We start from the raw sequence: 25,475 nt of genomic DNA, 5'->3' as shown, positions 1-25,475 counted from the left end.
TTCCATTGTAATCAATAAGTCTTTATAATGATGTAAATTAATCCATTTTGTCTTTAGGAGAAGCAAGTGAGAAGACAGTGGCAAGGGCTAGAATTCTAGCAACTCTTAGGAAGGCAAAATGGAGTCATCTTTTTGGCGATAGGAGGAAATTATGAGAAGGCATTAGTGTCAGAAACTGGCTTCGAGAGGTTGTTTTCTCTCTGCGAGTCTGGAAGGTGATGAGCTCCGACCACTCACTGCCTCATTGTCTTGTCCATTGGCTTCTTTCCGGACAAGTAAGAGAGTTGTGTCTCCTGCAGAGTTTTGTAGGCATCCGACAGCGTTCCATGGAAGACAGCTGTCCTGGGGCCCAGAATGGGCAGTCTGTAGTGAATGCTCTCTGGAGGACAGTGCAAGAAGAAGGAAGGACAAGGGCTGCTTAGATTCTATTTTTAAAGAAACCCAAAATAACCAAAGGTCACCAAAGACTTCTTCAACCTTATAAAACAGATTCAAAATTCACACAAGAATTCCTTTTAGCAGAACCATCTTATACCTCACAACATGAGGCTTTTACAAATCTTGTCAAAGAGGCCACAAAGGAGTACCTAGAAATAAAACTCAAGTTTTAGGAGTCATTGCCAATTAAATTAAAAATGAAGATAAAGTGTGTCTGGAGTTGTAACGTGAGTCAAAGGAAAAGAGGATTCAATTCTCAGAAGACTTTTCATGGACATGTATGTGCTTCTGCTCTTCAAACAAACAAACATGGTCTTACAAAAGGGCTACAGCAGGGAAAAAGTATATGCATTTCAAAGGAACCTTCATTTTATGAAATAATTTATTTTAAGGCTCCTTAAAATCCTCACCATCTTGACTTCTTTGAATATGATTTTATTTACAAAAAGATGGTTAATATTCAACTTTTCCAGAAGACACATTGTGAAGGAGAGTAAATCAGTGCGTGAAAAAACATCTTCCCATTGGAAGTCACTGAATCACTAAGGGAATTGGAGTCCTGAACTCTCTGGAATGAGCCCCTTAGTCAAGCTGAATGAGAGCTAAGAGATGTCACAAGATCACAAACCCAGGATCCAGTTCAGTCTCATCACAGTAATGAAAAGGAAACAGAGGTCCAGGGTCATAGGCCCTATGGACTGAGGATCAGAACCCAGATTTCCTTAATCCTAATCCAGTGCTCTTTGTACCATTATCATAACACTGTGCCAGGTGGTAGGCTCAAGTCAGGTGGTTAGCATCTCTACCAACATCTATTGACAACAAGAGCTGTGGGTGTCATGGAACTCTAGACTCAAGGCAAGAGTCAAGATAAACAAATCCAGAAGAAATCCTCATCACTTATAGAGACAGACGCTTTCCATGTACTTAGTTCTCACTAATAGTTACTGATAACATATAAATCTGGATTTAGCTATATCCAGAAAAATACCAGAAATCACTGTTGTGATCAACAAAATGAGTCAGACAATCATTGGCAGTAATGTTCACTGGGATGAGTCAAGCCATCTGATATTTGTAGCATGTCCACAGGCAACGTAGCACAGGTGGGTGGCAGCTTCGGCAATAAGCCACGAGTGCTGTAGTAAGGACATGTCTAAGTTGTATAAACCAGTGGGGCTGGGGCAGTGTCAGCAGTTTTTCTGGGTTGATCAAAGGTGAAGGCTGCTTGTACTGAGTGTCTGGCTCTTGGGGGCAGGGGTGAGGGGGTGAGCAAAATGCTTTTCTGGTTTTACAGGTGGGAACATGGAGGCCCAGAGAGTTTAAACAATTTGGCCAAGCCTGCACAGCAAAACTGAGGATCTGGACCCAAGTCTCATTGCTCTTAGGCTAGTGCTTTTTCCATAATCTCAGAGAGCACACACACAAGAGCAAAGCTCAGCTCAGAAGGGTCTCGATTGTAATCAACAGTAGATCTACCAGGCTTTAGCTCCTAGCCAAGTCCATAAGCACTCTCCCTGAAGCCCCACCTCCAAGATTACTATCCGTGGATGGACTCTGTGGGCAAGAACCAGGTCTGTGCAAGAACACAATATGCTGATCTTGTGTACACCAAGTCTAGCTCTTATACTGGTAACAGAAACACACTCCCAGGGTTAATAAATTGATGAAAGGCATCTTATCACATTGTCCTGTAGAATCAGAAAGTAACATTCTTGCTGAGGGAAGGGCATGTAATTCTGTGTGTGTATGTTTCATTCCTTTGTGAGGCAGGCCTGAAAACATCCAGGTTCAAAGGAAACTCTAAATGAGTGTGTGGCTGGTACAAAGAACCCTGAAACCAACTGCACATGCCGGTCACCCAGTGTTCTCTTGAATTTGAGAGAATGAGGTGGTTGCAGACCCAAGAATGGCAGAACGAGGAGCTTTCATTGGATGGATGCTCCTAGTTCTTGGCTCTTCAGTCCACTTTGGTTAAATGAGAGCCATGAACTAGGCCAATATTTTTAGATACATAAGAAGGGATTCATCGGGACTAGCAGTCTTTCACTCCACTAGAGTAGATGTCTCCAAACCTCAGCTGTTACTTGAGTCTCTGGTCCTCCCTTTTTGCACCCTTTAAGTTGTCCCTTCTTCCTTTTTTTTTTTTTGTGAGGAAGATCGGCCCTGAGCTAACATCTGATGCCAATCCTCCTCTTTTTGCTGAGGAAGACTGGCCCTGGGCTAACATCCATGCCCATCTTCCTCCACTTTATATGGGACGCCACCACAGCATGGCTTGACAAGCAGTGTGTCGGCGCACACCCGGGATCCGAACTGGTGAAGCCCGGGCCACTGCCGCAGTGGAGCACACGCACTTAACCGCTTGCGCCACCGGGCCGGCCCCACAAGTTGTCCCTTCTATCCTCAAATTTCCTTTCTTGATGCCTTCTCCGTTCAGTTCTGGCTCTAGCTTCCCTGCAACCTCCCAGGGCTTAAACTTTCCCATCTGTATTAAGTGAAGAATGTGATACTGATTTTCCTTATTTTGTGTATCAAATGAAAGAAAAACTGAAGGTGGCTTCAGTTAATATGGCAGCAAATGAGAAGATGGGCAGTTACTAAAGTGACAGCCTACACTGCACTAAACCCTTGAATTATATCATCCCCAAGAATGACCCACTCCCACCTTCACCAGCCCAGTGTTGGCTTCTCTAAAAGATGAGACTTAGGCCAATGCTGAAGCTGGAGAGAGAGCTGCTATCTTTTTCCTATTAATAGCAGGTGAACATAAGAAGAGCATTGGGCAGCTGCCAGGAGAAGGCACGTGTTTTAGGGAGCCTGTGGGGTGGAAAGTTCAGGGCATTGGTGAGGGCATTCCTGGGGCGTGGGGATGCCGTTTCCTTCTCACCTTAATTGGTACTATCAGGACTGCCTGAGAAGGAAATTATCTACTCTGTGCTCCATCTCTATGGAAATTCTTCAGCAAGTGGATTATGGGGTTTTTTTAGAAAGAATGGAGCAGAGCCATGTGGTGTGGAGAAGACCTGGCAAGGAACATGACATGGACAAAAGCACGTGAGGCCTGAAGAGGGGACAGGTAGGGCTGGAGTGAAGAGGGGGCTGTGGACCAACCAAAACAAGTCAATAAGCAGTGTGTGAAAGAGAAAAAGATGGAGAATGGGAATTTGTTCAGAGAATTTAGAAATTATCTTAGGGATTAAACTTTTCATTCTACTACTCTGGGGGTAGCATGTCTCCCACTACAAGTAGTCCCAAAGGAAGCAAACCTGTTGGAATGTCACCACGGGAAGGTTTAGACACAGTCTGGGCTTTTGGTGGATGAAGACTCATCATTCTGATTGGAAGAAGCAAGAAAACACATTAGTTGGTTGGCTAGGTCTTGGTGGAAAGGAACGTGTCGTTATGTATTTTAAAACACAAATGGTTTCCTGAATCCAGTACCTGTTAACATGGAGCTCAGGCCACTTTCTAGCAATGTGAGATGACTGGGCCAAAGACCACTGCTTCTCAAGCTTTTTTCACTTAGTGATATTTTCATAGATTTTGATAAAATCTTCATTTAAAAAAATGTTTTATTTCACTATCAGAACATATATGGTCTGAAAATAGATGGGATTAAGGAAAGAATCCTGTACTTTCCAGAAAAAAATATAACAACTCTTCCAGATCAGTAATCTACCCTTCAAGTGCAAAACTGAGAATATTTTGGTTAGAACCTTCCAATTTTAGAGAAAATGTCTTGACCACATCTTATTTCTCCTGGTGGCTAAGGCTGTGGAAGTGATCCTCAACTAAAATGTATATGATCCCAAGCCATTTCTACATTAGTTCAAGTTGCTTAATTTCTAAAAACTGACAAATTTGTAAATTTTGATGGGCTAAGTCTCTACACTCATTTCATGGTTTCTACTTCCACAAAGATTTTTCAAGATTATTTTTACTTTGCTACCAAAAATATGGCCAGTCCAGCCAGTTTATTTTATTCAATTGCCATTGGAGGACTCACAGGGACTAAGAAAAAGAAAAATCCCTTCTATTACTCATTTTGGGCGAACAGGAAGGTGCTATTTGTAAGACTGAATAGTTTAAGATCTGTCTATACTATAATTCAAAAATATATGTCTATCCACTCATATTTCTTTCCTTCATTCCTTCCATTCAATGAACATTATTTAATTCCTACAATGGCTATAATTAAAGTCACTTTTATAAAACTATTATTTCAGTGAGGACAATTCCACCTGCCTATATATGTGGTGTGAATTAAAAATTGTAGGACAGATTTTATAAGCTACAAAGAGAACCAGGACCTTACTTTATAGTTATACTAGCTAAATATCAAACAGAAGTGGTATGTTTTTCTTTATTACATTGAAAAAAAATGACCAATCTAATGATACTTCTGGATGGTATTGACATGATTTTAGGATTGGTTCAACCCTTGGTCTTAGCTTTAAAGAAATAAGAGCTATTCATTTAAAATAAAACCAGCTAATGATTTGGGATTTGCGACTTTATTTAAAGGATCAAACTTGAAAGATAAATAAATTGGGTCAACAAATTTCAAAAGTCTCTTTTATAAAAAAGTGAACTTTTGCTCAGAAATCCCTGATAGTTCAGTTTTCCATTTAAGGTCCGTAAGGAGGGGCCGGACCCGTGGCTTGGCGGGTGGGTGCGAGCGGTCCGCTACTGGCGGCCCGGGTTTGGATCCCGGGGGCACACCAACGCACTGCTTGTCCAGCCATGCTGAGGCGGCGTCCCACATACAGAAACTAGAAGAATGTGCAACTATTACATACAACTATCTACTAGGGCCTTGGGGAGACAAAGAGAAAAAAAAAGGAGGCAATAGATGTTAGCTCAGGGCCGGTCTTCCTCAGCAAAAAGAGGAGGATTAGCATGGATGTTAGCTCAGGGCTGATCTTCCTCACAAAAAAATAAATAAATAAATAAAGTCCATAAAGAATATTTATTAGAATTACTTTTATTGTGATCTGATATAAGAGTTCCTTAAAAGTATAAGGTCAGAGTAGGTGAATGTTATCAGTGCTGGAGCCTGTAGTGCTCAAATACTTATTTCCTCCATGACCCCGCCTCACCGGGCCAGGACCCAGTACATGAATTCAAGGCATCAGAGTCTACATCTCAGCTTGGAACAAAGGGCCCTGAAGTCACACAAGGAATCATAACCTCTATTGCTGTCCAACATAAGGTTACAAAAAGACCTATTTATTTTTCCGCATTATTGCTCTCTGTATAAGGAAAAACAAAGTAAAGATTGCCATTAAATCACATAAAACTTTTTTGATTGGTCATATGCAAAAGTGGCTGTGTGTCTACATTGGTCATATGTAAAAGAGACTGTGTGTCTACATTCTAACCATCTGTTGCAAGGCAAGTCTACCTACATTGGTACCTTATCCAGGGTGAGTCCATGTTTTGAGTTTTTTAATAAAGTAAAACTGAGTCTTTCTTCCCTGATAGTTAAATACAGAAAAAAAACTCTGAAATCCAACTAATCAAAATTCTGACTGGATTTTATTTTTGATATACTTGATCTTGATAAGAAAGCAATAAATGACAATCAAATAAACTGACAGGAATTTCAGTTACTAAAAAGTCACAGAGGACATCCTGGACTCAGGACAGATTATCGTAATCTCCCATACCTTCTGATTTAGATAGGTCATCTACCTGGAAATTGTGTAATAGTTCTGCCTATCAAAGAAATCTCTTATTCTATTACTTGTACTGTGCTTGTGAAGGTGGAAAAGGAAGATTATACTTTCTACAGTACTTTCAATAGTTGTTCAAGCAAAAAGGTGAAAACTTTTTTGGTCTAACTGTTTGGTTTAAGCAGAAAATGAAACCAGTCGAGAAGCCCATTCCCTAAGCATTGCCTAAACATTCTACTTACTATGTTTTTCAATCCACTATCCTGTGTCCCCAAACTAATATAATCAGAATGAAAGTCATGTCCCGCTTTAAATCTTTGACTTACCTACGACTCATAAAATTTTTAAAGGATAGTTTCAGATCACCTGGGACTATCATAGTTCTTGGTTGTATCTGAGGAAGAAAGTCTTATTTAGAACATTGCCCAAAACTGCATTCTAATTTAAATAAATGACAACTTAGCAAACTCAAGTTGTATTTAATATCAGAGTCATTCATACATCCTTTTGTGATATGCATGGCAGAGGGGATCATCCTGTCCCCAAGTCATAGGGTCTTTGTTCTTCCCTGATCATCAGAGTATGAAGTTAGACACCGCAAGATGAGTAAGCCTTCCAATCGCCTTTGCTCAGCGACCTCCCAACAGTCTTCAGGCCTCTGGTTAACTGTCACTTTCTCACAGACACTGCTGACTCCTGGACTACTGTGAGGTGGTCCTCTGCCTTATGTTCTCACATTCCCTGGGCTTACTCTATCAGAATGCTCAGAAGGTTTTTACTGTATTGACCTGCCTGGTTTCCTTGATAGACTTTCAGCTTCATGAGAGCAGAGACCACGTCTTTATTTTTGTATTTCCAGTCCTAACACAGTGCCTGTTTAAGAAATATTTGTTGATCAAATTAGTGAATGAATGAATCCACTTTGAGGCTCACTTGAAAGTTTTAAGTGTGCCCTTCATACAGGGCTAAAATCGATTACACAGTTACAGTATTCCCAATTAAGAGATCACTTTCTTGAACTTTTTCAGATTTATTACTAGCACTAGATGTTGGTTTTCTTTTGGAGATTGTATTTTCACTAAGAAACACTTTTTTTTCCATTATTTCTCAAAAAATATTATAGCCATGACAATGAAAAGATTAAGATCTGCTTGTCAATTTCTGCAAGAGAGGCATCTGGGATTTTGAGAGGGATTGCACTGAATCTTTAGATCAATTTGGGAGAGTATTGCCATCCTAACAATATTAAGTCTTCCAATCCAAGAACATGGGGTTCTTTCTATTTAATTAGGTCTTCTTTAATTTCTTTCTATGATATTTTATAGTTTTTTATGTACAAGTCTAGCATTTCTTTTGTTAAATTTATTCTTAAGTATTTTAATTTTTTAACGCTATTGTAAATGGAGTTGTTTTCTTAATTTTGTTTTTGGATGGTTCATTGCTGGTATACAGAAATATATTAATTTTTGTAGCTTGATCTTGTATCCTGTAATTCTGCTGTACTCATTAATTAGCTCTAATAGTTTTTTTGTGCATCTTTTAGGACTTTATATAAGATCATGTCCTCCGCAAATATAGTTTTAGGTTTTCCTTTCTAATCTGGTGCATTTTGTTTGTTTTTCTCACCTTAATTGCCCTGACTAGAATGTGCAGTACAATGTTGAACAAAGTGACAAGAACGGACATCTGGTCTTACTCCTGATCTTAGGGGAAAAGATCCAGCTTTTCACCATTGAGTATGATGTTAGTTGCGGGTTTTTCATAGATACTCTTTATCAGGTTGAGGAATTTCCTTCTATTTTTAGGAGTCTTTTTATATCTTCCCCAGCATCTCCCTTCAACCCCCTGCTGAGAAAGGAGGGGTCTCAGTAACTATAGCAGATGTGCAGTCCCCCAATCTCCTGACCGAAGGAAGTTGAGGTGCCACTGCACATAGTGAGGGTATTTCACACTTATTTTCTAACTTTCTATAGTTGCCCACCAGGCTCTGCGTGCACCGGTTCTGACAGCAGTAGGGAAGGGCCCCTGGGCACTTTTGTGTTTGAGGCCCTTCCTTTTGGAATCTGCAGCCAACAGCAAAACCACAGCATGTGGTTCCACTCAGTGAGGCCTGGGCAAGGGCGAAGGTCAGAGAGGTCTTGAGAAAGAGAACGGCTGCTGGAGTCCTGAGTGAGCCAGCTGGCCAAGGCCAGCATAGGCCTGGGGTCAGCGCATTCTAAATGTGGACACAGTGATTCCAGGAATAAGGCCAGGAGAAATCCCAGTCCTCGTTTCCCAGATTCCCGTCAATGCTAACAGTGAACACTGTAATCCTAATTATGTAGAACGTGAACATAGATTGTAACGTCCAGGTACACCCTTGTTGGTAGCTTCAGTTACATTTCCAAATCCCACACAAAAATTTCGCAAACCCATACCCTACTAGTCAGAAGCACTTTCGCCAGGAACTCACTGAAGGAGCCTCTCTGTCTCCTGTCTTTCTTCCACTCCTTGCCCTTCCTCTTACTGCACATCTAGCCCCACCCAGCTCCCCGAGTCAAAGGAGAATCACAGAACAGCAGAACTGAGGAGACCCTTCCCCAGCGCTTACCCCAACCCTAACTGTTGACCTAAATTAACCTTCAACCCAAGCCTGATGCTTACCCTTACTGACCCTCGCCCTAACCCCTAAACTGACCCGAGTCCTACCTCTAGCTGTACAGCTCCCTCTGGAAGCAGGCCTCTTTCTTCAGCAACTCTGACACGGCAGAGCTTGTCCTTGGTGCCTCCACATCCCTCTGATATCCTCTTTCTTCTCCTCATACTCCCCTCCCCCAAACCTCCACCACCAGTTACAGACACCCCCACTAACTAGAAAGTGCTATAGAATCTGTCCCCAGCTTTTTTCCTGACTGAATTAATGATAAACCCAAGACCAAGCTGCTTGTTTCATGGCTGCAGTGGTGGCGGCAGATTGTGTTGTGTGTGCTGTGCTGGGGACATGTTAAGGCGGGAGAAGAAGCTTCACAACCCTCTGAACCTCTATAGGTGCCGCTACCTTAGGAGCCCAGAGCAAAGTGGCTCATCTCGTCTCTTCCCCTCTGGCCCAACCAACCTTGGCTCATCTTTCAGTTTGTTGAAAATGGGGAGGGTTTATCATATCGTGCCAGATGATGGTGCTCCCAGGGCCAGCAGTTCCTCATTTGCAGCCCTTATCAAGGCCCTCCCTGCAAGGGGCCCCATCATGGTCTCTCTCTATTGGGCTTTTGTGGGGGAAAGGCTAGTGCTGCGCCCTGAGATGCCCATGCCCATCTCTGATATCCTCCTGGCTTACCATTTTTATTTCTCGACATGTGGAGCACAGCTGCTTGTTTCTGATCAGCACGGGGTCACTCTGGTTCCTGCTGACCTGAAGGGAGAGAGAGACAGAGACAGGTGAGGAAATGGTATGGTATCTGGAGCAGCAAAGACGTGGGAAGGGAGTGGAGCAGTGAGGGAGGTAACAGTCATTCCTTCCATAAAACAGAGATGGACACTCTGGTCTCAGCCCCATCCCCGGTGGAGGTTGAATCTAGGTTTGGCTGCAGCTGGTAGGATCAGAAAAGGTTTAGGCTGGAGGGGGTGAGCCACAGACTAAGCGGTGGCCTCAAGCCTCCTGCATACGGTGGTACAGGTATAAGACAGCTGGCAGAGGCAGATGAGGCTGGGGGCTGAAATCCAGGGAGGTCTGTCTTTCCAACCTGAGCACCCATGTCTGAGGGACTGCACTCTCTCGTAGGTGGCACATTTTCCCCATTTCACACAAAGGCTCCGCCATGTGGACTAGCGGAGGACGTCTGAAGGCCTAAGAAAAATGAAGAGAAGACTTCTCTTCTGCAAACCTCCTTTCGCTGGCCCCTCCCAAGCGTTATCCCCTTTTCCCACACCTTTACTCTGGCCCCACATCAGCTTTCAAGCATACACCGGCCAGCACTACTTGGCCCTTCTGCATGTCCTGAGAGCCATGGATTAAGCCATAAGCAGAAGTGGAGCTGATGTGGGGGTCCTGAGCCCCCTCCCTCTTCTGGGCTGTCCCAGCCTGGGCAAAGAAACCCACTGCAGGGAGAGTGGGCGCACTCTGTCTGCTCATTGCAAACACTGGCTTTTTTTTTCTTTTTTTTCTTTTTTTTTTTATTGCGGTAAAGTTGGTTTATAACATTATACAAATTTCAGGTGTACATCATTATACTTGGATTTCTGTGTAGATTACATCATGTTCTCCACCCAAGACTAATTACAATCCATCACCACACACATGTGCCTAATCACCCCTTTCGCCCTCCTCCCTCCCCACTTCCCCTCTGGTAACCATCAATCCAATCTCTGTCTCTATGTGTTTGTTGTTGTTGTTTTATTTGTTTTGTTTTGTTTTGTTTGTGAGGAAGATAGGCCCTGAGCTAGCATCCACTGTCAATCCTCCTCTTTTTGTTGAGGAAGACCGGCCCTGGGCTAACATCCGTGCCCATCTTCCTCTACTTTATATGGGACCCCACCACAGCATGGCTTGATATGCAGTACATGGGTCCGCACCTGGGATCCAAACCCACAAACCCCGGGCCACTGAAGCAGAGCGTGTGAACTTAACCACTATGCCCCCGGGCCGGCCCCTGTTTGCTGTTGTTTTTATTTTCTATTTATGAGTGGGATCATATGGTATTTGACTTTCCTCCTCTGACTTATTTTGATTAGCATAATACCCTCAAGGTCCATCCATGTTGTCACACATGGCCAGATTTCATTGTTTCTTGTGGCTGAGTAGTATTCCATTGTGTATATATACCACGTCTTCTTTATCCGTTCATCCTTTGATGGGCACCTAGGTTGCTTCCACGTCTTGGCTGTTGCAAACACTGCTTTTTTTCTGACTTCACTTCTGCCAAAGGGTGGAAGGAAGGGCTTTGGAGCATTTATACCTGCAACATGAGGTTCTTATTCACATCTCTGATGAAAGCTTGCTTAGGGAACAACTGGGAGCTTGAGGCTAATATTCTGTCTGAGGATTCTTTCTTACCCTTCCTCATTCACACTGACATCAGAGTCCTGAGATTTGTTCATAGGAAGCATAGACTATGGGGAAGAGGAGCGCTACAGAGACAAGCAAGTGATCACTCTGAACCGAAACCTTCTCCTTCCATTTGTTCGGAACCTTCTCCTTCCATTTGTTCGGCTTGTTGCCCTATCACTACACGTGTGCACACCTGCATCCTGGCCCGTTCCTGCTGCCCTGGGAGCTGTGGGGAACAGGAAGAGGAGGACTATATCTATGCCACGTAGCGAGTACCTGGGTGTCCCCCTAAGGTTACCTTTGCTGGATTGGTCTGCAAGTAGCTTCGTCCTGTGAGAGACATATGGCGTTTGGGTGAGGCATTATTGGGGGCTTGAGGACTGAAAACTATGGACAAAGTTGGATTCTTTTGACAAATATTTAAAATACATTTCATTTTTATAGGCCATTTTAAAAGAATCAACTCAGTATTACAGTGTTGTGGGCTGGTATGTTAAAGTATGAGTGTGAATGACTAGCTTCATTCATTCAACAACAAACAGTTATTGTGAGGCCACCGTGTGGAGGGTGCTGTGAAGGGGTCACAAAGACGAATAAGACAAAGTTTCTGGCCCTAAAGAAGACCAGGGAAGAATACAAATTCATTCATTTGCCCATTCATTAGGTACTGGGGGCACTGAGATAGATAAGACACAGCTTCTAAGCTGTCACCACCAGCAGACTGTGTACCAAGAAGTACAATGGTGTGGAAGGTACTACAATAGAAACAGAAGCCACAGTGAAACCGAAAGGAGTCTTGAACTCACCTGGGTGGGGGACGGGGCATAGAGGGAAGGGTCTGAGAAGGGTTCAAAGAGTAGGCAATGCTTGGTAGTGTTGGAGGGGTGAATGACGAGTTGGGTGGGCATTCCAACCTGGAAACACTGCAACAACACAGAAGAATCACCTAGCAAATCTGCTTCAGGTAACTGAGGATAGCTTGGAATGGCCGATTGTCTGGTGGGAGGAGGGGTGGAGCGAGAAGAGAGGCTGGAGAGGAGGTGCCCGTGTGTGCTGACTCCTCTGCTTCTGGGCTGATTCAAACTTCTACCATATCTTCCCTGATACCCCTGGGGGTGGTATCTCCTGGGGTTTGGCTCTTCCCTCCATCCCTCACATCTGTGAGTTCTGAGCCTAAGACAGCTCTCTGAAACTGCAATTCAAGGTTGGACACAGTAGGTATCATAGAAGAAGCAATGATACTTAGAAAAGAGAGAGACCACGTCCCACTGGAGGAACCAAGAAGGGCTTCGAGAGGTGGCATTTGCACTTGGTCTGAAAGGATGAGGAAGACCTGGACAGGTGGAGGTGAAAGTGGGAGAATCCTTGGGCAGGCTTGTTTTTAGTGAGTTACAAGCAGATTCTTGTCTTTCCTGCAGTTGATTCCTTCACCTTTCCAGACTTCTGGTTTCTCCATAAGAGTACTATTAGACCCTACAGGGAATGGGATCACAGAGATCACTACAAGTCAACTAACAAACAGATGTGAGCGATCTCCAAGGTGCGTGGCAGCATCTTGCCAGGTCTTTGACAGCTGTGACTGTGGCTCCAGAGTCCCACGACCCTGACGACTGTCATCTCTCGGAACCTGAAGGACGACATGTTTTATATATTGCCCTACCTGGCCTTGTCGACTCCTCATCTTTTAAGATATAGCTTCGATATTACCTTCTCAGGAAATCTTTCTCCTGACCCTCTTACCACTTCCCACCCCCCCATCTGAGTTGGGTGCCTGCCTCTCTGAGTCCATCATAGATTTGGTACAGCTTTTTGTACTGTTATTCTGTTTTTTCTTTTTAAACATGTTTGTTTCCTCCACCAGGCTGAGTTCTTTAAGAATGAGAACACGTCTCACACATCTTTGTATTCCTAGAGCCTATCACAGAATCTGGCACACAGTAGGCATTCAACACATGTTGGCTGAATGAATGAGCCATTATGAGCATTTTTAACTATCAGGTATAGATATAGACACAACCAACATATATACACACACCTAAAACACAAAATACACATGCGTGTGAAGATCACTATTATAACACTGTCTTCAGGGGAGTTACGGGACATCAGTGTGCAACAAATTCACCTGACACGCTGTGCTGGGCAAAGGCATCAGCCGGGAGCCCAAACTGCTGGGTTCCAGACCCTGGAGAGTCTACAAATAAGGTGATACAGACAATTTGGGATTCCATGTTCTCTAGGCCTCAGCTTTCTCTCTCCTGTCTTGCTTCGTCTCCCAGCCCTGAAACCAAGGTCTTTTCCTTCTGCTGCATTCCCTTCTCACTCTTGGTTTCCTTAAGGCCAGCTCAGCAGCAGGAGCAGGAATGGAGAGCGAACTGGCCCGTGGTTCAGAGCACAGGCCCCTGGCTGTATCATCTGTAGAGTCAGAGCCACCAAGAAAAGAGGCTCTGAAACGTTACTGGGGTTCTCATTTCCCAAGCAGCTGTCCCCAGGACAGCAGTCGACACTTGTGATGGGACCGTGAGAGCGATCTTTGGGAGCCTGGCCAAGGTACGATGCAGATTTCATCCAGGCCCCAGAAGCCAAAGCCTGCTCCTCACACTTCACAACTGGAAACATTCTAACATTTGAGGCCAATATCTGCCAATGTTCCTAAGATATGGCTCGTGGCCCAAGTCCTTGGCCTCCTTGAGTCTTTGGTAAAGAAACAGAGAAAGACGTTTCTCTCTCTCCCTCTCCCTCCCTCCACTTTTCTCCCTCTCACACACACACCTGTCCACATACCAAAAACTGAAAATGTAAGCCCCAGATGGTGATTTTAAAAATAGCCATGGCAAGCATGTCTTGAAGAGCACTGACAAACCTGCCTCTGTGCTTCTTGCCCTTCAACACCTCTATTCCATTTCTCCTTTCCACTCCCGCGTTGACTGACAGAGACCTCACAGGTCACCTAGCCCAATTCTTTCAACAAACACAACGAGGAAACTGTGGCCCAGAAAGCTTAAGAGATTTGTCCAATAGCACATCTATTTAGTTTCAGTCAGCCAGAAAGTTCTTTGGATAAAAGGTCAAAAAAAGACTACCTTGGGCCAGCCCCAGTGGCCTTGTGGTTAAGTTCAGGGCACTCCGCTTCAGTGGCCCGGGGTCGGTTCCCAGGTGTAGACCTACACCACATGTCTATCAGTGGCCATGCTGTGGCAGCAGCTCACATACAAAATAGAGGAAGACTGGCACAGATGTTAGCTCAGGGCAAATCTTCCTCAGCAAAAAAAAAAAAAAAAAAAAAAAAGACTACCTTTCCTATATCCCTTGGAATCCAAAAAGTGTTGGTCAGAGAACTATGTGCAATATTCAAAAAGAACCCCATGATAATTGCACATTTTCCTGCTCTCTGAAAATACCAGCCATCTCAATTGAAGAGTAAAGCTGAATATAGTTTTTAAAATCCTCTTACTGTGCACTAGGAAAAATTTCAAACATATACAAAATAATTGACAGCCATGTGTACCTACCATCCAGACTTATTAAACTTGGTTTTTATTACCATCATTATCTGAGGTCAGTGGTGTTCATTAGTACTTCATTTCCAGTTATATGTGTCTGATCAATATAAACAGGGAAAGGACTTAGGAATATGCAAGGTAGTTCCCTTGGTGGTCACGAGCTTTCAAAAACTGAGACTCAATGAGAGAGAAATAACAAAACGAGTTCTCGGTGGTGAGAATATTAGAAGTCACCCTCCTCCACCTTTCCCAGCTACGTCTCTGCTACGGCATGATGTCCTTACCCAGGGCTTTTGGTCACAAGTCTGCTAAAAGCAACATAAATAAGGCTCTTATCTTTACTCTGACTCGTCAGACTGGAAGAACAAACCCAGATCAAAGAGAGCGGAGAGGGAGTGGGGCAGGAATGGAGAAAGCGGGCAGCATGTAATACCCGATGGGTAACTGGGGGCTCTAGCTCAGTCACACCCAACCCCAGCAAGAAGGCAAAAGGGTTCCAGGGTCTCCCGTGGCACCTCTCCAGCTCGCCCACACACATCTGCTCTGCCTTGCTGTGGCTCTGAGTAAGTCACCTCTTGGCCTCAACTGTCCAACTATGAGACGACCCTTTCCTATGTCACAGCATCTTGGGGAGTCATGAGTTGATGCCCTTAAATGGCAGGTGAAAGTCGTGCCTAATAAAGAAGCCTCTCCACAGTAGGTGTTTAGACGGGGAAATACTTAGGCTTCATTTCTTTCTCTTGGTTTTCTATTTTTCTTCTTTGTTAGCTCTGCCTCTCCTCCTCTATTTCCTTTTTTGTATTTTTGGTACCCCTCCCTCTCTGTATGTCTCTCGGCTTCTGGGGTCTTGCTGTTTGTCGCCCTCTCCCTGTCTTTCAGTCTCTGCGCCTGTTTTCTGTCTGTCTCTCTGTCTCTTCATCAGGGAATACTGCTGCAGACACACAGACACCTGCCTCTGCACGGGACTGCTCCAGGGCAGGGGAGGAATGCCACTTGGAATATGCATGTTCAAAGTTCTGCCCTTTGACCTGTGACAGTGAGGAGGAAGGGAGCCAGGTGGCAGGACCTTTGCACCTATGCCCAAGGGCCAGGACCTCTGGCTGGCTGCAGGGCTCTTAGCAGGCCCCTGATTTAGAGGATGAAGGATGACATAGTGTCCACAGTGCATTCCACTCCTGCGAGATACAACACAGTCCTTCCAGAAAAGAGCAGCTGCTGGCGGAGCCCGTGTTTATCTCACAGCATACGTGTGCAGGCCTTCATGCTCACAGCTGACTCTGTGTTCTGAGATCTGAGGAGGTGTGAGCGACAGGCAAGGATCAGACTTGAGGTAACTGCCAGGTGTCCCAACAAGACAGGGATCCCAGGTTCCCTGTGAAGGGTGGCAGAACAGGCCTCTGCTAAATATGCTACTTCGGCATAAGGATTATTTCGAGCTCAAGGCACTTATAAAAAACAGCAGATGCAAGAAGGGCGCTCTGACCCTCCTCCTTTTCCTCCTAAAAGGAGGAGATAAAACACCATGTGTAAGATGTCCTCCTTACACCAGGGGAAAAGCAACATTCTTATCATCAAGGACAAGAAGTTAAAGCCGAGGGAAGTCTGTACAAACAGACCTTGTTTAAATAATTCTTATCTTCTTTAGTCTCCCATATATTTTGGTTACTTTTCCACAATTGCCTCTCTCCGTTCAACCTAGTATAAAAACATTTGGGTCTTCATTTCTTATGAGGGCTCTCATGTCATGTAAAACTTCTATTATATAAATTCGTATGCTTTTCTCCTGTTAATCTGTCTAGGTCAATTTAATTTTCAGGCCCGGCCAAAAACCCTAAGCCTCTACACCGGCTTGCCTTTCCAAACCGCATGGGCAGCTCTCTACACACACACCCACACACCCACACCACACCCACACACCCACACCACACCCCCCCACACACACACACCCACACACACACACACACTGGTGGAGGGTCAGCCACCGACAGGGTAAGGGCGAGCTATGCTCCAGTTCTCCCTTCCCAGGAGGAGTAATGGATCTGTGACCTGCTGGGTGGAAACTGGCTCCCGGCCTCAGCCCATTGGCCAAGCGGCTTGCTCTTGGCTGCCGTCTACTGGCCATCATGAGTATTGCAGCCATGAAATTCTAAGACCCGCTGAAGGTGGGCCTCTCACAAGCCCTGGTCATTATTAATGCTTCCCGCCTCCTCCTGCCGCCCAGCCCAGCTGGCGCCTGGAGATGGCCTAGTGCACTGAGACTGAGAGCAAACCTGAGATGAGGAGGCGCTCGGTGGCAGAGGAGAGCCTGTCTCAATAGGAAGTTCAGCCTGAGTGACTAGAGGCTTTCTTGCTGCTTCTGCAGCAGCTGCCAAGTCGATTCTGTCCCGCTCAGCCCCCTCCGGGCATCACCGCGGCACTCTCACCTGCTCGCCTGTCCAGGTGTTGGCGGGATTTATGTGGTGACTCAAGCACAGCCCTGGCCCTGCCGCCCCTGTGCTGGAAACGGGACCGTCTCCTCGCCGCTCTTGGCCTCTCGGGCCCTCTGGCTCTGGCTGTGCCCACCGGTCCTCTTGGCTCCCGCCATGTGAGCGCGCGGGCCTGACGCCGGTCGGGCCTCAAGCGCTTCCCGCGCGCGCAGTCTCCGCGTTTTTGCTCCCCTGGCTCTTCCCTCCGCTTGTGGAAGAGCTCCCAGATCCAGCGCAGATGCCGCTTCCTCCTGAATCCTGCCCTCGGCTCCATCCCTGCTCACCCCTCCCCAACCTGCAGGCGACCCTCCCCCCCCACACACACACTCTGCCCCTCTCTGATACTTATGTGCGGACGGTGCGGACCTGTCCCGTCCGCCCACTCGCTCGTGTAGACGGCATCTGACTCGCTCGTCCCTGTACGTGTATTAAGCAAACCAGACGGGCTCCGCGAGCACCTGTCCACTGACGCGAGGGCTGGTCACACTGCGGCTCCCGGCAACCGAGCGCTCCCTGCGAGCGGCGCACCGTGCCGAGCGCGTTAGGAACACCGCCGCGTGCACTGCCCACGGGCACCGTTCAGGTGAAGAAACTGCTCAGTCCCCAGTTCCCTCTCTTTCTCCACCTCGGGGAGGTGCTGACCTCATAAGCACTGTTAATGTCTATGCAGCACAGTGTCACAGAGAGTCACTCAGCAGCCTGTCATGGTTGATTTCTGTGAGGTGGAGGGGGGAGGAGGAGTTTTTATGTGAAATTCCATGGGTGTGGGGCTGTAGGTGGGAGACAGGGGGTTCGCGGTGGCGATGGGAGGGGCTTAGAGACTCCAGAAACGGCCTGGTTCTGGACACAGGCTGCCGTCTCAGCGCAGATTCCTCAATGTGAAGTTTTTTGGTTTCCCTTTTGGCGATGCTAACCTCATGCCTCGAGTCTTAGTTCTAGAGGACAGATGCCCTAAGCACTGGGGGCCAGGTGAGGCCTCCATGAATGATACTTCATTCAGCAACCATCTACTGAACACTGATGATGTTCCAGGCACCCGGCTGTGCTAAGGAGATAGGACATGCCTTTGTATTCACATTCTGTGCCATCCTAGAACTAGCTATAGGTTTCTTTTCAATTAAAAAAAATTGAGTACCTTAGATAAGACATCTGGAACTTGAAACAAAATTGGCAAATTCATATCCTTCTTGGATGAAACCAGAAAAGTGGCAGAGGCATGAGGAGATCTGAGTAATCAAAACAAGAGCAAGTTAGAACCATATCCCCTGGGTTGAAGAGCTAGGCCTTTGGTTGTTTCAGAGAGAACCCAAGAGACACTCTGAGGAGTTGCCCCCCACCTCAGTCCCAGAGGGCCCAGGCCAGTCTGGAGCTCCCAAAGGATGGCTTTCCTCTTAAGTCACTCTGGCTTCTCTGCCCCTCTTGTTTGGAACTAATCAAAGCCGGTTGTGGATTGTCAGAGACAGTATACAAATTAAGGCAGGAAAAAAACTGGTCATAAAAGCAGATGTGTAATGGGTGAAATGCACCCAGATCGCCTTCCTGAAAAGGCTTCGTAGGAGTCACTGATGTCTAACAGTGCCTGCCCGTTCATGCTTGGCTGGCTTTCTTGGAGTCACGACCCTGCACACTGAAACAATCCACCCACTTCCTTCCATGGACCATCTCCCTCCAACTACTCTTTTCCTCTGGAACATTCTTTCTTTCCAGTCAGCAGGTGAAGCAGTGATGCTACAGGGGTAACACCAGCCCTCTCCACAGGATGAACCACCTCGCTGGCCGGTGTGGTTCATTTTATTAGGGTTTAAGGGGTGGAGGCCTGCAGGGGCCTGGTCACCATAAACTGCATGTGTGTGCAGCTCCATGCATGCCCCTGGCATCCAAGAAATGGAAACTCGGAATGCTGGTAGTTCTGCCAAGAGCACCTCTCCTCTCTAATGAGGAAAGATTCCATTATCCATTGTTCATTTATAACAAAGGCATGTGTAGGGGTTTGGTGTTCACTAGGCGTTTGTTGTTGCATTCTGCTCTCCATTTTCCTGGGCCCTGGGAGAGCGGGGGAGGCCAGTCTGGCCCAGCTCCTTCACTGCCTTGGTCTTTGACCTGTGAACAGCCTGCCTTGGACTTGACACCCAAATGCTGACCAGAGGCCACTTTAGAACTGTTTCAGTGCACAGTAATCTCAGATAAACAGGATCTCAGCGCGACCCGAGGGCTTCCGAGACCAACAGCGAGTGTGGCTTCCTCAGGCCTGTCTGAGCCAGCCCTCCGCGAGGGAGTGAGTCTGTGGTGCGGGCGGGCCCTGACCTTCAGAACCAGGCCTCACCTCCGGCCCGCGGCTGTGTTTCCAGAGCTCGCTGTTGGGCTGCTCTGAGCACATCTCATTAAGTGTTCCTTTCTCTTTTTCAGACTGTTCTGTGTTAGAACTGCTTGTCCAAAGCTAGGTCATACTTAAATCACATTTAGAACTTTCTTACCAAGGTCTCAGAAAAGGGTTTTGCCAAAAATAAACAGTTCGGAACCCAGAGCTTTGACCACATAAGGAGTTTTTAGTCCTTAAGAATTGACACTTAAACAAATCATCCTTTCAAAGGACTTTCCATTCCTATCTTGTCCTCCTGAACGCTCCGGGCACCTCACGGTGCTGTCCAGGTGTCTCAGAATTCTGGTGAGGTAGGTAGGTACCATTTCTCTTAACGAGGGCTGAGGTTGCTGCCCTAATCTCCCAGTATAGGCATGAGTAGAGCTTCATTGACCGTGTTAGGTAATTTCTCCTTGAGACTAGCTCAAGCTTGGCTGGCTGGAGGAGAAACTTCCCTCCCCAGCTGACTGTGGATAGTCTGTCCCTTCTGTCACTCCAGGACCTGGCTGTGAAAGTGAGCAGGTCCTGAGGGTACCCAGTTGTGTTCTGGGCCTGCCTTTTTCAAGCCCCCACCCTGCACCCTACTCCCCACCCCCTATCAAAGGCCTGTATAAGCAGAGAACAAGGGAGTGGGGAGCAAGAGAGCCATTCACAGGGACGACGCTTTGCTCCTGGCTGCAGGGGCAGGTCTAATGGGCACGGGGGTGGGATGGGATGGTGGAATGTGTCCCTATTTAGATGTAAAACACTATCCATTTCCATAAAAATCCTGATTTCTGGTATTAGAAAAACCAGCAGATCTGCCTACTGGCGTCACATACTGCAGGCAACGTTGATTGGGGTAAGGGCAGACTGTCCCCTCTGGTGAAGGAAGGTGATCTCCCCTTCACTGCAGTCCCACTCTGGCCAGCTCTATTCATCTGTGCTGTCCATCTGACTGTCATTGTCATGTGAGTTTGTGCCCTGCCCCCAACTCAGATGCTAAACTCTCATTACTCATGCTGATTCTTGAAGTGCTAACAACTCTTCATAAGAACTACATCATCTGTGTTTTTATTTAGTAAACAAGTCTTTGGGTTTATTGAATCTCTGACTGCCTGCTTTGAACTAAGACACTAGCTAGTGTTTAGATATATTCAAAATTATGTAAAAATAACAGAACTGGGCCGGCTCCGTGGCTTAGCGGTTAAGTGCGCGCGCTCTGATGCTGGCGGCCCGGGTTCGGATCCTGGGCGCGCCCCGAGGCACCACTTCTCTGTCCAACGCGAGGCCGAGTCCCACGTACAGCAACTAGAGGGATGTGAACCTATGACATGCAACTATCTACTGGGGCTTTGGGGGGAAAAAAATGAATAAATAAAATCTTTAAAAAAAAAAAAATAATAACAGAACTGAACAACAAGCACTTCAAAGGTGCTCTGAAAATACACAAAACTGTCTGGCTGCTCCCTGAGAATGTGGTTTTTAAAGGTGCAGCAGACAAAGTGAAGGTACGTGTTATTGCAGTGAGGATGTGGAGGGAATGTCCCGCATGGAGAGTCACTTATCAGTGAGCAGGAGGGTACATGACAGTTACCAACATGAGGAAGAACTCTTTTTAGAGAGTACAGCCTTTCTACCAAACTGCCGCACAGGCCCGGGAGCAACCCCTTCATCGATGAGGTGCTGAGAACTTGCCTCCTGGCCTGCCTGTTCTTGGTCTTCCTCTGATTTCTCCCATTCACCCCACACTAGCTCACACTCAGCGTTCCTGCCATTTCCCCTTCCCAGAGCAGGGTATGTCACCACACCCAGGGACCCAGTTATTTCCAGTGGTGGCATTGAAATGCTCCCTACACACAACTCGACCAATTTTGGAAAATAGAAACATGTTCCATAGCAGTTTGTTTGGAAGGGGCGGGACTGGGGAGATTGGAGGAGATTGTCTCAAAATTAAATACAGACAGTTGCTACTCTATAAAGATGGGAATGTAGGGTTCCAGACTTTTGATGGTTAAAATTTGAAAATTTCAAACTAAAGGAGAGAAGGAAAGGTAAGATGACAAGGAGAATGCGAGAGTTTTGAAAGGCAGTGTCCAGGGGTGAAATTCTCTTGTATTGTTGAACGATGGTGGTAGAGAGGGAGGTGAACTGAGATCTCATCTCCTCCAGCCAGGCCTGTATGCGGTGCTCACTCGTGTGTGAGAAACCCTGGCCATTTCTGGTTTGTGGGCACTTGTCTTGGGTTTCTCAACTGATCAGATGAGCCCCTCTGATAATCACCCCCTGACCCTTAAGAAATCATCTTCTGTGAGACATTTCTTGAAATGGCTGAGCTGTTTACCTTTTGGGGAGGCTGAGCACTAATGGCTTGTTGACGAGGCTGGCCTCACTAAACCAAGGAATCTTGTCAAATTTTGGAACAGAAGGCTGGAGAGAAATGGAAAGAGATCATTTTGCAGAATTCATTGCACTTGACCATTGCCATCATTATGATGACCAAAGTAACCTAACAGCAGCTATACAGCAGGCAGCCCTTTATAAAACATTTTTATGATTTATATTTGACTCTTTTGACTCTCCCAGCAAGAGAAAATAGTACTATCTCCATTTTACAGATGAAGAAATCAAAACACAGCTAGTGTGATTTGCCGAGTCACACAGCTAGTAAGTGGATTCCGGTTTTCTGACTTTTGTGTCCACTGTATCTTGTGTTCTACTATATCTCTTTGCTTCTTTATTACTCCCACTTGTTTATATAACCTCTAACAGTTCCATGAGCTCAGCTGAATATTAGCAACCTGTTATTCAAAGTCTCTGGCTGTTTTCAGCCACCGGGCCCTCCACCCTCTTTCCTTCTAGGAGGCAAAGAGGAAAGAACCACACTTTGGAGCTGTAGACAACCGGATATTCTTCATTAATCCACTTCCCAGCTGTGTGGCTTGGACAAATCACAACCTCTCTGAGCCTGTTTTGTCCTCTATGAGAGGGGGACGATATCGTCACTATACAGGTCAATGCACAAGACAGAAAACCCCGGGAGAGTAGGGGTTTTTGTCTGTTTTGGTCACCGCTGTATCACGCGCACTAAAACAGTACTCGATACTTGTAGGTACACAGTGAGCATGTGTCCAATGAATGCCGGAGGCACGGGAGCCGCTAGCTGAGGGCCTGACTTAATAATAGGAGCTCAATAAAAGTAGTCGTTATAGTCTCTCTTCTACCAGCCCGGCCTCTATCTCTGCCCTCCGGATGCCCGCTTTCGTCTTTCTGCAGGTGATTTGCTTTCCCAGGGTCCGGGCGTTCCGTCCGCGGGAGAGGAGCCGGGAGGTGCTCGGAGCAGCCAGCAGAGGGCAGCAGCCAACCCCCGGGCCCGCCGGACGGGGAAGGGCGCTCTTGCCGCGGAGGTTGCGGCGGACCCGGAAGTGCTCGGCCGCCGTCGCGACCCCGGCGCCCCGGATGGGGAAGGTGGCGGGCGGGCGCCCTGTCCCGGCCGCGCACCCTTGGGAACTCGCGGCAGGTGGGTTACGAGTGCGAGTCAGTGTTTCCGGGCCTCCTCCGCTGCCATCCCCCGCAGGCCCAAGGCTGGGTGAGGGGCGGCGGCGGGCGGGGGAGGCCCGGGAGGGTGAGTCGGGCGCCCCCGGGGACATCCCGCCCTACCCCGCCCCCGCCCTGACTCGATCCCACGGGCGGCCGTGAGATGCCCGCGCTGGGGTTCCTGTTGCAGTGAGGGGGCTCCCAGCGTGTCTGGCTGGTGAAGCAAACCTCCCGTGGTCTCCATGGAAGAAATAAGGGCGGACGATAGGAATTTTCCTCGCAGATTTGCCGGATGATCTCGGTATTTCTGACTCTTAGTTTTCCCATTGTGAAAAAGGGATCATCATCTTTGATCCTCACTAGAGTTTCGCCGTCGTAAGTAGGATGATAGTTCTTTAAAGGATGTTAAACTCAGTGGATTAAGAATCTTTAGTTTTTCTGAGTCCTTGGTTTTGGCTGAATAAACCGTAGTGCTCATACGTTTCCGTATTGTGCAGTTTACTGTTGTCTTTAGACCGTAAACTTTTTTTTTTTAAATAACAGATGCTTTTGAGAACCCAATAAAAGCTCTGGATCCCATGCCTAGAAATGTGCATAAATGCAGCTACAAGCATGCAGGGACAGGGAGGGTTTTGGGTGCTTTGAAGCCCATCCATGGACCTCAGGGATGTGTGAACCCTTGAGTTAAGAATGGGTTTAGAGGGAGACATGATGCAGGCACAAGCTTTGGGGTCAGACTATTTACCACTGTTAACTTGGGCTAAAGTCACCTAAGCAATTTGAATTGCAGCTTTTTTACTAAAGTGGGGCTAATACTAACTTGCAGGGTTGTGGAGATTAAATGAAAGAAGCTACGTAAGGCACTTAGCACATGGTAGGCACTCCATGAGTGATGGCTAGCAGATGTCTATTATTATCCAAGAGTTTATAATTTAAAGTCTGAAATGAAATTTGAATGTCTATAATTATAAAATGGCCACCACATACATTTTGCTTAGACCTTTAATAAACTGAGTTGGTTTGATTTGAACTCAGTTCTACCCTTGACCTTTCACAACTTTCATAGGTTCATACTCTCTCTTTTTCTAGGAACTTGGGTGTTGTCCTGCCGCAGAGAACAAACTCATCTATCGCAGGTCTAGCCTGGGTTGCTGCCTTTGAAAGCGAGGGAAGGTCGGTGCAACATCAACCACAACACAGCATGGAATTTCCAGAGTGATCTTATTTCAAAACTTGATAAAGAACAAGAACCACCTGGACTTCTGCAAGGGAGATTGAGCTGGCTTGAGTGTGAGAGAGAGGATAATGTGTGCCCAACCTGTAACTAACACCAAGGAGGCCAGGTGGCAGAAGGTCTTATATGAGCGACAGCCCTTTCCTGATAACTACGTGGACCGGCGTTTCCTGGAAGAGCTCCGGAAAAACATCTATGCCCGGAAATACCAATATTGGGCTGTGGTATTTGAGTCCAGTGTGGTGGTACAGCAGCTGTGCAGTGTCTGTGTTTTTGTGGTTATCTGGTGGTATATGGACGAGGGTCTTCTGGCCCCTCTTTGGCTTTTTGGGACCGGCCTGGCTTCTTCACTGGTTGGCTATGTCTTGTTTGATCTCATTGATGGAGGTGAAGGACGGAAGAAGAGTGGGCGGACCCGGTGGGCTGACTTGAAGAGCGCCTTAGTCTTCATTACTTTCACGTATGGTTTTTCACCAGTGCTGAAGACCCTGACAGAGTCTGTCAGCACTGACACCATCTATGCCATGTCAGTCTTCATGCTGTTGGGCCACCTCATCTTCTTCGACTATGGTGCCAATGCTGCCATTGTATCCAGCACACTGTCCCTGAACATGGCCATCTTTGCTTCTGTGTGCCTTGCCTCTCGCTTGCCCCGGTCCCTGCATGCCTTCATCATGGTGACATTTGCCATCCAGATTTTTGCCCTGTGGCCCATGTTACAAAAGAAACTGAAGGCATGTACTCCCCGCAGCTATGTGGGAGTCACACTGCTTTTTGCATTTTCAGCCTTGGGAGGCCTCCTGTCCATTAGTGCTGTGGGGGCCATACTCTTTGCCCTTCTGCTGGTTTCCATCTCATGTCTTTGTCCTTTCTACCTCATTCGCCTGCAGCTTTTTAAAGAAAACATTCATGGGCCTTGGGATGAGGCTGAAATCAAAGAAGACTTGTCCAGGTTCCTTAGCTGACTTAGGGACGTCCATTCCATTATTAAGACAAGCTGATAGAACTAGCCTCCCAACTAGTATAAGATTTGAAGGCAGAGTTCAATTCTGGAAGCAGCATACTGATGTGGGTAGGAGGACAGAGATCAAAAGAAAAAGTTAACCAAAGGCTTGGGTGGCGAAGGTGCTTATCTTTCGTTATTCTGCAGGTGAAAAAGCCTTCTGGGGCCCTCTTGAATTATTGCCTCTCCTATATCATTTGCTGTAACAAATGAAGTGATGTGGTTTCTATTTATTAAAAAAATAACAACACATCCA

General features: G+C 46.5%; 2 protein-coding genes across 4 annotated transcripts; one reads left to right on the top strand and one right to left on the bottom strand.

The window, feature by feature from the left end:
- Nucleotides 1-23,095, bottom strand: C2H1orf105 (chromosome 2 C1orf105 homolog). Its single transcript, XM_004425176.3, has 7 exons — nt 22,670-23,095; nt 21,790-21,875; nt 18,243-18,333; nt 9,430-9,504; nt 6,443-6,510; nt 3,708-3,775; nt 1-379 (listed from the first exon to the last, which is right to left on the bottom strand). The coding sequence occupies exons 1-7, from the start codon at nt 23,093-23,095 to the stop codon at nt 234-236; spliced, it is 960 nt and encodes a 319-aa protein (XP_004425233.1). The 3' UTR covers nt 1-233.
- On the top strand, nt 22,863-25,475 carry PIGC (phosphatidylinositol glycan anchor biosynthesis class C). Of its 3 annotated transcripts, none has more exons than XM_004425036.2 (2): nt 22,863-22,965; nt 24,072-25,475. In XM_004425036.2, the coding sequence occupies exon 2, from the start codon at nt 24,288-24,290 to the stop codon at nt 25,179-25,181; it is 894 nt and encodes a 297-aa protein (XP_004425093.1). In that variant the 5' UTR covers nt 22,863-22,965; nt 24,072-24,287; the 3' UTR covers nt 25,182-25,475. The 3 variants fall into 3 exon arrangements, with proteins under 3 accessions (XP_004425093.1, XP_014638900.1, XP_087294082.1); XM_014783414.2 differs by lacking the exon at nt 22,863-22,965 and adding an exon at nt 23,056-23,283; XM_087437956.1 differs by lacking the exon at nt 22,863-22,965 and adding an exon at nt 23,335-23,357.

This window comes from Ceratotherium simum, chromosome 2 (assembly GCF_057802395.1).
Source record: "Ceratotherium simum simum isolate JZ-2026a chromosome 2, ASM5780239v1, whole genome shotgun sequence".
Lineage (NCBI taxonomy): Eukaryota > Metazoa > Chordata > Mammalia > Perissodactyla > Rhinocerotidae > Ceratotherium > Ceratotherium simum.
Note: the sequence above shows the minus strand (reverse complement) of the source record. Positions and strands in the feature narration are given on the sequence as shown.